The sequence below is a fragment of the Phaseolus vulgaris genome, chromosome 4 (assembly GCF_000499845.2).
Source record: "Phaseolus vulgaris cultivar G19833 chromosome 4, P. vulgaris v2.0, whole genome shotgun sequence".
Lineage (NCBI taxonomy): Eukaryota > Viridiplantae > Streptophyta > Magnoliopsida > Fabales > Fabaceae > Phaseolus > Phaseolus vulgaris.
This window is the reverse complement of record NC_023756.2, coordinates 10836509-10848146: the sequence shown is the minus strand read 5'-3', so window position 1 is coordinate 10848146 and position 11638 is coordinate 10836509. Positions and strand designations below refer to the sequence as shown.

The 11638-nt window shown below is 33.5% G+C and overlaps 2 protein-coding genes across 2 annotated transcripts; one reads left to right on the top strand and one right to left on the bottom strand.

Annotated features, from left to right (window-relative positions):
• Positions 1-1015: 1015 nt before the first annotated feature.
• Positions 1016-9692, top strand: LOC137837246 (uncharacterized). Its single transcript, XM_068646189.1, has 15 exons — positions 1016-1570; positions 2654-2748; positions 2842-2955; positions 4285-4389; positions 4518-4589; positions 4767-4879; positions 5450-5581; positions 5957-6025; positions 6606-6693; positions 6799-6870; positions 6966-7066; positions 7908-8025; positions 8594-8653; positions 8779-8889; positions 9495-9692. The coding sequence occupies exons 1-15, from the start codon at positions 1447-1449 to the stop codon at positions 9603-9605; spliced, it is 1485 nt and encodes a 494-aa protein (XP_068502290.1). The 5' UTR covers positions 1016-1446; the 3' UTR covers positions 9606-9692.
• A 545-nt stretch (positions 9693-10237) lies between these two features.
• On the bottom strand, positions 10238-11638 carry LOC137837247 (UPF0496 protein At3g19330-like). Its single transcript, XM_068646190.1, has 2 exons — positions 11459-11638; positions 10238-11381 (listed from the first exon to the last, which is right to left on the bottom strand). Exons 1-2 carry the CDS (start codon positions 11520-11522, stop codon positions 10450-10452), a joined length of 996 nt encoding a protein of 331 aa, XP_068502291.1. The 5' UTR covers positions 11523-11638; the 3' UTR covers positions 10238-10449.

Genomic DNA, 11638 nt, shown 5'->3' with positions numbered 1-11638 from the left:
TGGTACTTTTTTTTTCTTTCATCTATCGTATTTCTTTTCATGGTGAATATAGCGTAAAGAACGAGCTATAATTATAACTGATAATTTTCTAATCAATAGTTTATACTTTAATAGATTCTTAGCTTGTTACAGTTTTTGCGTACATGTGATAATTATTTTATTATAATTACATTCGTCTTCTAATTGAAGTAAACCATTTTTGTTTATAATCCGAAACGTGCAAACGCACTTTACATACAAAAATATTACAATATTTATGTTTTAGGTAAAGTACTCAATTCCTAAAAAAGCCTACTAAAAATAAGTAACAGGTTATTATACGTATAAGAATAAGAAGAAAAGATACTATCTCCCAATTTAACTGCAGTTTAAGATGTTTACACAGATTAAAAATAATTATAAATATATTTATTTTTTTATACGCTTTTATTATATAGTTTTATTTCAATAAATATACTACATATATTTCACTCATTTATCAATCATTGAGATGATTTATCCGAGAATAATTAGAAAATTAATTAATAAATAAACGAAAAATATCCATTATTTTGAGACAAATTACAAGTACTAAAACTACAGATAATAACTATAAATTTTTAATCAAAATGTGTTACCCAAGACAGGTAATTTGATGGTTCTTAGATTTGAAATCTAAAGTTACTAAGAGACATCCAAAATAATGATATTTTTTATGCGGAAGACATTTTTACACTCACTAAAAAAACAACTGCTTAATGCTAATATATTAATATTTTTATTTTTTTTAACTTAAAATGTTAACATATATTATTATATCATTAGAATGAGTTGTAAAATAATATTTTTTTTAAAGTGTCAGTATTATTTTATTTTATTTTTGAAAAATTAAAGAAAAAAAAAAAGCACACATACTTTTTCTTTTCTCTAGATAATGGTCTCTCTATTGTTTTTGCACTAAATTAAAAGAATGGGGAAAAAAATTGGAATGAATGAATCTATTTTGTGAATATGGAAGAGAAAGTTTGAACAAATCAATTTCACAATCAATCACATACACGACACACACGTGCGCACCGTAGTTTCACTTTCTAAACGATGAACAATAACGCTTGGCCATGCACGTGAATTTCCCCAACATTTGTGTTTTCTAGACAACGTTGGTGGTGGTAGTTTCATCTTAAACACGAACGTGCTTTTTTTATTTTCATTTCTAATTTTCAAATTTATTTTATTAGCACAGAGCATTTTCTTTTTCTCTTTTGTTTATGTGTGGTTGTTGCAGCACTGTGAAGCATCTTATGCCTAGTTTGCGAAGCATGAATCTTATTCTCTAATGTATTGCCAAGAAACGCTCTGTTTCTTCTTTCTCTGATCCTTTTGGATATAAAATTACGGTCTCGTGGGTTCCTTTGGTTCTTATTCATCCATTTCTTTGGGACTCGTTTGGTTTGGTGCAAAAGAAAAATGGCACGTCCAGGTTGGGAAGGAATGGTTCAAGGTCAAAAGAAGGAATTGATTCGAATAGAACGTGAATCGGTTATTCCAGTTTTGAAGCCTCACCTAATCATGACATTGGCCAACCTTATCAGTATGTTCTTCTCAGACACTTTGGTTTCTCTAATCTATACCATGATTCTGTTCCTGCGAATTTGTCTCTGTCTACTTTTTTTGTTGCACTTTCATCATGATGATCAGTGTTGCTACTTTGAATGCCAAACAAGTTTGGTTCAATTGCTTAATTGACGCATTTTATAGAGTTTTGTTTTTGTTTGTATTTTGTTTTCAAAGTTTAAAATAACTACCATCTTATCGATCATGTTTTTACTTTTTATCTATTTTTTGTATTAACACTTCTGCAACTGATATGCATTTATTTGATCTGAAAACAGTGAAACGTAAATTAGGAAACTTCAAACCTATTTCATGAAAACAAAACACATCATTATATTTTTTAGTTTGTACATAAATTTTTTAACAGACACTTCAATAAGAACGGAAATGGTAATATATTAGTTGATTTGGAAGTGTTAATATATTCTTTTAATGATTTCTTTTCATATTCTTATGGTTGCAAAGACCACCAATATCACAATAATAATGAAGCAGTGATTGTAGTTGAAACTATGATTGCAGCAGCAATTACAAAGTTGTTAGCAATTGAAAACCATGCTCTCTATACCATGTAAATTATTAATTGAGTTTAATTTTCAATCTTTGATACAATGATAGTGTAAAAACTTTTAAACTGCAATCAATTGAAAATATTCAAATATGACTTCGAGTTCAATTTGTAAGAACCATATGTATAAAAGGTTTTAATGCATAAACCAAATAGAAATCATAATAAAGATAACTTTTAAGTAATTACTATTAAAGACACCAAACTTGCTAACTAATGCGAGAAAACTTTTATTCTATCACCATTCACTGCATGACTTGTAAAGTAATATACTAAAAAAAGTTCAGAACGGTATCAAACATGACAATCCATGATTGAATAACAGTATAAATCTGGACTCTGTAAGTGCAATCTATTTAAATAAATTCTTATTATTTGGAGCAGCTGTGATGATAAAATTTTGCAGTTTTTATTTAGATGAAATAATATATGAACAGCCCCCACACCCTCCTTCCAAAGCTTGCTATTGAATCATTTGGGTACTATGTGCAGAACATAGTGCTGACCGAGTTGAATTTTTGAAGCTCTGCAAGAGAATAGAGTACACAATCCGAGCTTGGTACCTTCTACAGTTTGAGGACATGATGGTATTCTTTCCTTGACCATTTTTTTCTGATACAACTAGTCTAGTGATATGGTTGGAGACTGATTTTTTTTTTCTCCTTTTTTTGTGCTTAAAGCAAATCTATTCTCTCTTTGATCCTGTATCCGGGTCCCAGAAGTTGGAACGGCAGAAGTTACCTAGTGAAGAAATTGATGTTCTTGAACAGAATTTCTTGACTTACCTTTTTGAGGTATTTTGGATACTTCATGAATTTCCATAGTTTACAGTTTTCTAGGAACATCTTAGACTTTAACCAATAGCAATGATGATTTTAGTAGAGAAGTTAACTCAGCTCAAATCATAACTTGTCTACATAATGATTGTTGTATATAAAATGTGTGTAGAATGTTGGATTGAGAGGGAGTGTGACATAACTAATGTAGAGGCAAATCACACTTGAAAAGGAGTTTGTTGCAGTCAAATGAGAGCTCTGAGTGCTACATTCAATAAAAATATGCAAGAAGAGCAACGTATAAAAAGAAAAACCTCATAAACCTATCGCCTTAAGAAATGAAATGTGATATAGAGTGCTACATTCAATAAAAATATGCAAGAAGAGCAACATATAAAAAAAAAATTCATAAACCTATCCTCTTAAGGTTAAGGTTTTGAGTTGAAGACAGTGTGTTATAGTTGGTTATATAGGTTTGCTTATAACTTACATGTCCCAAATCTTCCCATGTCTCCATTGACAAGATGCAACTATTATAAATATATTTTACTTTACACCTTTATTTTGGATATCAGGCTATGACATAATGGGAAGCAATTTAACTGTCCTTTTAATTTAATCAACTTTAAAAACCCTTTATTTCTCCCCTCTGCATCAAAGAATGAAACTTTCTATAAATAAAATACTAATTTAGCCTTGTGCTAGAATTGGAGGGAGAGGAAGTATAAGGGTTGTGACGATCAAATGCGGCTGAAATCGTGGTTGCAATTGAACGAGGGTGACTCCAAAAACCTTCACATTGTAGCTGAAATCGCAGTCACTGACAGTTTTTTAAAACCTTGGCCTAGAGGCTAGGAAGTACAGACATGATATGGTATATGGGAACCTCGGAGACAAGAAAATTTGGTAAATTTTAGAAGTATAAGACTTTGAAGTTTACATAAAATTAAAGTCTTAAATTACTAGAAAGAATTCATGTTTTAAAGTGATTGAAAGAAGATGATTGATATGTTGACAACCTTGGACTAGATTATAGTGGGAGAGAAAAATATTTTTTTACCTAAATGGATTAATTTTATAAGTGTTGATACATTGAAAACCATACACCATATTACAAATGAAAAGAGAAATATTTGGAAAAGTATTATGTCAGTCATAAATGTAAACTCTGCCTCACACTCTCCTTTTATCAAAGTAACATTTTCTTAAAAGATTTATTCATGTTGCTTGGCCTAAATTTATATTGTGAATAAGATTTAGAACAACAAAATATTCAGGGATTGATTGCAAATCAGTGAGATTGTGTATATCTGTTATTCTGGTATCTGAACATTCTGACATACGCAGGTGATGAGAAAAAGCAACTTCAAGATTGCGACTCAAGAAGAGGTTGATATTGCTCTTTCTGGACAGTATCTTCTAAATCTTCCCATTACAGTTAATGAATCCAAGGTTTGCAACAATGTTTCTACCTTTTAACTCAACATAAAGGCATAATATATGTGCCTTTAACGGCACAGGTCACTTTGGATGCTTGATTGTGCTGTTAACAGTTTCTGATCTCTGTTTTGCTGATGTAGCTTGACAAGCTTGTTTTGAAAAAATATTTTCAAACACATCCGCATGATAACCTTCCAGATTTCCATGATAAGGTATGCCTTTAAATTTAAGTACAAGGGGCTCCTATCCAACAAGGTACTTTTGGTGCTGTAGAGTTCATTGTTATCCAAATCAAGCAGGATGAACATATAAACACCGATCAGAATTATTTTATTACACGATTTTAATACTTTTGTGAAATGGAAAACTAACATATCTTGTTACTATAGTATATTATTTTTCGGCGTGGCATTGGAATTGATCGAACGACTGATTTCTTTATCATGGAGAAAGTGGATATGCTCATAGCACGGTTTTGGTTATATATATCAAGACTAATCAGGTAAGGAACACTCACACTGGCGATTCAATTTTATTAAATTATGTTAATGAAGAATCCATTATGAAGATCATGATTCCTGTAGGTTATTTCTGCAGATAATTGATAAACATTAAACTCAAAACCATCAGTTTTTATTATTACGAAGTGGACTTTAAGCCTAATGACCCGATAGTGGATGGTCTGATAAGATCAACAAACATTTGTTAGAATAGGCTTTAAATGACTCTAATACCATATTACGAAGTGGACTTTTAAGTCTAACTCAACCTCATAAAACCGGCTCATGGATTGAGGTTTGCATCCACTTTATATACAATGAAATGCTGTAATCTCTAGTCGATGCTCTAGTCGATGCGGAATCTCCAACATTTATTTTCAACTATCAGAAATTTGAATGGCTAAAATAATTACTTTTAATTTTTGTTTGAAATGTCATTTATAGCATAATAGTTATACGAAAGAAATGTGAATTTGAGAATATTCAGAGATATTGTAATCTCCATTTGAAAACACATTGAAATAAAAATTATATTATCTGTTTACACAAACTTTAGCACATGGTTCTTGCAGGTTGGAGAAGTTTTTCTTCGGAAGGTTAAAAGGGAGTCAAAATAAGGATCCGAAGAAGGACGATGAGTTGGAGTCGGAAGATTATCAGGATGATGTATATGAACGGATACGTCTTGAAAAAATGCCATTGAGGTCTTGCTGAAACTCTTTTTGTATTGTTGTTGTAGCTTCAGCTTCTGCTGTCCTTATCTTCTTTTCATACTTCATTATAGCATTTACCATTCATTTTCATGCATTCTGCTACTGGCCTTGGAAAATTTTAAAAATTAACATTCACAGACAGTAGTCACCCAGTATAAAGTTTGAAGATGGATTTTTGCAAGGATTTGGCCAATTATTCTTGTTTATTATATCTCAACTTTCCATCTAGAAATCTAACTATTCATTTCTCTGAGAAATGCATGCTGCTTTATCTCGCAAAACTGCTGAGCTCATGCCTGTAAAAAATGTTTAAATCTTGAATGTTTGATCTTCTTGTCACTCATGAAATTGTTTGCTAATTTTCAGAATTGGTAGTTTGCTGAACAAGAACACAATCCAAGAACCTACATTTGATAGGATAATTGTTGTTTACAGGTAGTGCTCAATTGTATGTTTGATCTCTACTATGCTAGTTTGTTAAATAAAACTCTTTGATCGTTTAATAGACTGAATTATAGACTTTTAAAAAAAATTATGTTAAACAACACTTGTCATAAAAAATAATATAAAATAAAAAGAAAACGAAAATATGAGCAACTAAACTAAATTCATACAAATAAAAACAAAAAGTAAAGAAACTCTCATAAATAACCTAAGTAATACAGACTAGTTTGTTTATCTTCTCAAGAAATAATAAAAAGTTAGATGAAAAATATCCCTCTTTGTGTATAATTATCAGTCTTTCCTTGCATTTCTGATCTATATGCTTGCTATTTTGAGAGAATAAAATTCTTTCATCTAAGACAATGATAGTTATAAACTTGTTTGTATATCTTGTTAAGAAAAACCCAAAAGACTATTCTGAAAATTCTCATATAAGTGTATTATGTGAAAAACAAGGAATTTGAGTTATCTTCTGAGAGGGTTTGGGTTCACATAAGTAATGCCTGGATTGGAATTAAATAAGTACATATAAGTATTGTGCTGAATTCTAAGTTGGAAATTGATTCTTCAGACAAGCTAGCTCCAAATCAAAAAAAGAAAGAGCAATTTATGTGAAGCATTTCAAAAACATTCCAATGGCTGATATGGAAATAGTTCTTGTGAGTTACCTCATTTGTGAAACATTTCAACAACATCCAATGGTTTTTACCCTTTTCCCCAAATGAGCATAAGCGATGACTTGGTCACTACTTTTTACTTGACAGCCAGAAAAGAAAAATCCTGGACTGACTCCAATGGATTGGGTCAAGTTTCTTGGATCTGCTGTAGTTGGTCTGGTTAGTTTTTCAATCACAGGTTTGAGTTTTTGTACAATAGTGCTTCTGCTCTTGGTCATTTTGCACTAATGCATTTAATATGTTTTCCTTCACAGGCTGCTGTAGGTAGTTCTCTTAATGTGGATACAGCTGATTTGCGGGTCATTGGTGCTATTCTTTCTACAGTAATTGGCTATTTTGTGAAGACATACTTTACGTATGCTTCCTTCCCTTGGAAATATATGCTTTGCATTTATCAGTTTCAGATTTTCATCTGCATTGCATTTATCAGTTTCAGATTTTCATCTGCATTGCATTTAGCTCAACTATTTCATCCTCTCTATATAGCATTCAATGATGGCAGTTAATAAGCTAAAGAGTAAGTTTTGTCATCGAAAGTGTAATTTGTTCTCACTTAGGTTCTTAAAAGTTCCTAATTCATCTGTTACTTTAGTCTTATCATTAAAAGATCTCTGTGAAACTTAATGTTTGTATCTAAAATTAAGTTTCTTAAAGTATTTTTCAAATTTTAATGAAGCATATTATTAGTATTTTTATTTTTTTTGCCTTCAGTTTCATTTCTTATTTTTTAACTTTTCACTTCCATCATCTCCCAATAAATTTATATATAGCGTTTAATTGAAAATTTGAATGAATTTTCAAAAGCTACAATGATAATAAATAGTTGAGCTCATATGCTAAAATAATAGTGTTACTTAAACACAAAAACTAATTTTAACATAGATCTTCCAAATGATAAACAATTTACACTTTCAAGACTTTTTCTTTTTTAAATTTTAATACTTTTAAAATTTAAGCAAAAGTAAATTACACCTTCGAGAATCAAAGTTATAGTTTATGTTTTTTAGAAAACAATGTTTATGTTATCATCGAAATCTTTGTCAAATTTGATAAAACAACACCTTTAATTCCAGAAGTTAAAGTTTATGAATGAAACCTTCGAATCATGTTATATTATCCAATTGATCATACACATGTATGGTCAGTGTTAGATGAATCTATTTATCCTGTGGCTTCTAAATTTTAACTTCTCATAGGTTCCAACAAAACTTGGTCCAATACCAAAATTTGATTACACAGTCAATGTATGACAAACAACTGGACAGTGGAAAGGGTACACTTCTCCATTTATGTGATGATGTCATTCAACAGGAAGTAAGTGCTAGCTTTATGTGCTTTGTGTCATTACTTTTTGTTTACCTTTTTAATTATTTCCAATAAACTATTATCAATGATTTTTGTTAACTTGTTTTGCCATTACACCAAAATATAGGGCTTCTGATGGAAAAACTGTAACGGATAAATATTTGTCACCACCATCAATACGACTGTCTAAATTGGGCAAAGGTTTAAAGGCATTAAGCCAGATTAAGCTTACAATATCAATTTCTAGTAGAACATTCAGTGTGACACTCATCCTTAGGCACCCCAATTAAAAATGAGATTAAAAGGTAGGGACTTCGAAAGACAAAATTTAAGAAAATGGGATTTTATTCAAGTTACTTATAAACCTAACTATTATAACTAAACTACAGAGCAACATAATAATGTTCTCAGATAAAATTATATGTATATGCACATGACAGAGGCTTAAAGGAATTAAAAAGATATGTGTAAGCAGCTATCTGTTTTGATTTTTTGGCCGGCTTGTGATGTTGCTGCATGTAGCCATGCACATGCTTAACATCTAAAAGTCACACTCATCTTAAGATCTTATGTGCAGGTTAAAGAAGTAATAATATCATTTTTTATTCTGATGGAGCAGGGGAAAGCTAATAGACAAGTATGGACATCAATAGCAATTAAGCAAATCTTGTTTTCTTTATAATTTTTCAATTTGAAGTTAGGAAACAAGAGTTTTGTCACATCTACTCATTCATATAAGCTATATATGATAATGTGAATCAGGAACTCGATCAATGGTGTGAGGATCTAATCAGAGAAGAGTTTGGAGAGAGATGCAATTTTGATGTGGATGATGCAGTTCAGAAATTAGAGAAGTTGGGAATCGTCACCAAGGTAGATTCCCTTCCAATGTTTTTGGTTTGGTTAAGTATATATAATGTTGCAAAACTTCCATGACTAGTTTAATACTTTATGTTATCACCATGTTCGGTAACTTCAGTTGTATTTTGAGGAAATACTGGTGATTTTGAAGCCTTGTCTTTTAGCCAATTGCACAAGTCATTTTATTTAATCTATTATACATAAGTTGTGTCCATTTTATACATTTTAGTATAGAATTTAAATAGAATGCTATTTTATAAAAAAAAAAAAAAAAAACCTCGCTCATTTATTTCTTAATTTTTCCTTCCTATTTCTAGTTAGTAAATGTTATTATATATACCACTTAACTCTTTTTTTCCATCCTATTTCTAATTCACCAATCAAGGAAAACAAGTTGTGCTTAACATGAATGAGGATTAATTGATTGTATAATTTTGTTTATTAGACTCTTCAATATACATGTAAGAGTACATTTTGACATCTTGTTTGTGGTTGTATTGTATGTATAGTAAATATGTTTATAAAACTGGGAGATAAGTTTCACTGTTGTTACCTAAGACACGCTGATCAGAAGATTAAGATTTTTTATTTGACTGAAAGCTTTCCTTTGAGTTCAGGATATCATTAACCGATACCAATGCGTTGGGCTGAAACGGGCTAACGAGATCATTGGCACCACGACTGAAGAGCTTGTCCTCAAGGCAAGGCAGGGAAACACCTCTCCTTGATGGTGGTTAGGAATATTTGTCAGTAGTAATCATGTTATGTCCCATAATTTCACAGTAAAACTTCCTCATTCTTCATCTTCTGTTAAATCTTTGCAATGTTCTTAAACCCATTAGTAAACAAATAAAGTCTTGGTGAATTTCATTGGGATAGTTATTGACATTGGTAGGGAAATAGGATCTATTACCTTAAATCCCATAAAGGTGAACCTGCGTGGCCAGTATTTTGAGTTTTGCACTCCTTCATCCCTTGCCCCTAAGCTCACATGTTTATGCTTCAGAAATCAAAAACAAGATCAATAGCATAGCAAACATTACAAGATCTCACGGTCGCGTTTCTGAATAATATCTGAAGTGCAGTTTAAAAAAGATTTGTACAAAGCTTTAAAATAAATCCAGAATGCTGGCTTTTGGTGTCATTTCAATATCTACTACTATTTTTGTCACATTTCACAGTTCCATTAGAATGACCCTTATTATCATAAAAACTTAACCCAAAAATTATGAAATTTAGCATAGGAGGCAAATGGTTAATTATTAAATAACAGTTTGGGTTAGAATCTAGCAAGACTTTTTGAATTGCATCGCGACTGGTATCTGCACAAGTCCAAAAATGGACAGAACAAAAACTGAAATGAGAAAACAAAAGAAAAGTGCATAATATGATGAGTTTTATACAAACTACCAAACTAGAAATGAATTTTAAGCAAGAGAGAGTATATAACATCACATGTCTACAAGGTGAAACTACTATAAAGTCTGCATTGGGTACAATAATTGCAATGCAGCTGCAAGGATGAATTAGAATAAGAATTTAAAGGCTTGATGAATTGGTTATGAATTAGAACTAGGAAGTTGAATCAGTGCATATCACTTGATGAACCAAAAGCCTTGCCTTGTTAATGTTATAAAAGCAGAGGAATATATGCTCCTCAAGATCCTCAACCTGGCGCAAAAATCCCTGGTGACTCTTCCAGAGCTGCTTGATAACTTCCTCCACAAGATACCTCTCATTTCCCCTCTCCAACCCAAGGCCCACCAACACCTTGTCCCCCTCCACCGCCGCGCGCAGCCGCGACACCAGAGCGTCGATCGTCCCGAGATCGTTGCTCAACACGTAAGCACATTTGGCAGCAGCATCAAGCTGCCTCAGTCTCGCAAGTTCCCTCTTCTCAGACGCACAAACCGGCAGAGCAAAACCGGCACCACTTCCAGCAATTGCAACCACAGCGTGCACAGTGGCGGCGACGGTGGCGGCAATCACGGCAACTGCAACCACAACGAGGCAGATGGCCGAGCCGCGGAAGAGGCGGCGGGAGAGGCGGAGGCTCCTGAGCGATCTGGCGGCGCGGTGGTCGAGGGTGGTTTTGAGGACGGAGAGGTCGGCGCGGATGGCGGAGAAGGTGTGGGAGTCGGGGATGGGGTTTGGGAGGGTGTGGAAGGGCTGGAAGAGGTCGAGGGCGCGAACGCAGTCGTTTTGGGAGGGGTGGGAAGGGTCCAGGCTTTGGAAGAGATCGAGGAGCGGCGCGTGAAGGGCACGCGCGCGAAGGAGGCAGCGGTGTAGGTGGAGGCAGAGGTCGGAGGCAGTTTCGGTGTGGTCGAAGAACGCGGAGAAGAGGCGCGTGAGGTTATCGGGGTTGAAGTGGTCTAATGCTTGTTGAACGCGCTCGCGCGTGGGGTTGAGGTGGTGGGCCTGGGCCTCGACGTTGAAGCGAATCTCGGAAAAAGACGTGGTGTGCACGGCGTGGTGGTACTCGCGAGAGATGCTGGATGTGCTCTCTGCAAAACGCAACGTTTTGTCAGTTAAGTGAGGAAAAAGTTGTTGAGAAAGAAGAATGGGTTTAGGAGTTAGTTACCTTGGGAAGGGTTTTGGATGGTTGGTGAAGAAGTAGATGATTTGAAGGAGAAGCATTTGAGCATTGTGGAAGGCTGTGTTTTGTTTACCCAGTGAAGTGTGTGAGAGTGGCGTTCTACAATTTAAGAGAGTGATGATGGTTCTTCATCTTCTTCTCCAAGAAAGAGGAGAGAGAGAAGGC

Excerpts from the sequence above, each read along its gene's own strand:
- LOC137837247 (XM_068646190.1), bottom strand. The coding sequence starts at position 11,522 with ATGCTCAAATGCTTCTCCTTCAAATCATCTACTTCTTCACCAACCATC. Across the intron at positions 11,382-11,458 it reads CATCCAAAACCCTTCCCAAG|AGAGCACATCCAGCATCTCT; the intron begins GTAACTAACTCC and ends TGCGTTTTGCAG.
- LOC137837246 (XM_068646189.1), top strand. The coding sequence starts at position 1,447 with ATGGCACGTCCAGGTTGGGAAGGAATGGTTCAAGGTCAAAAGAAGGAA. Across the intron at positions 1,571-2,653 it reads GACATTGGCCAACCTTATCA|AACATAGTGCTGACCGAGTT; the intron begins GTATGTTCTTCT and ends TACTATGTGCAG. Across the intron at positions 4,590-4,766 it reads TTCCAGATTTCCATGATAAG|TATATTATTTTTCGGCGTGG; the intron begins GTATGCCTTTAA and ends TTGTTACTATAG.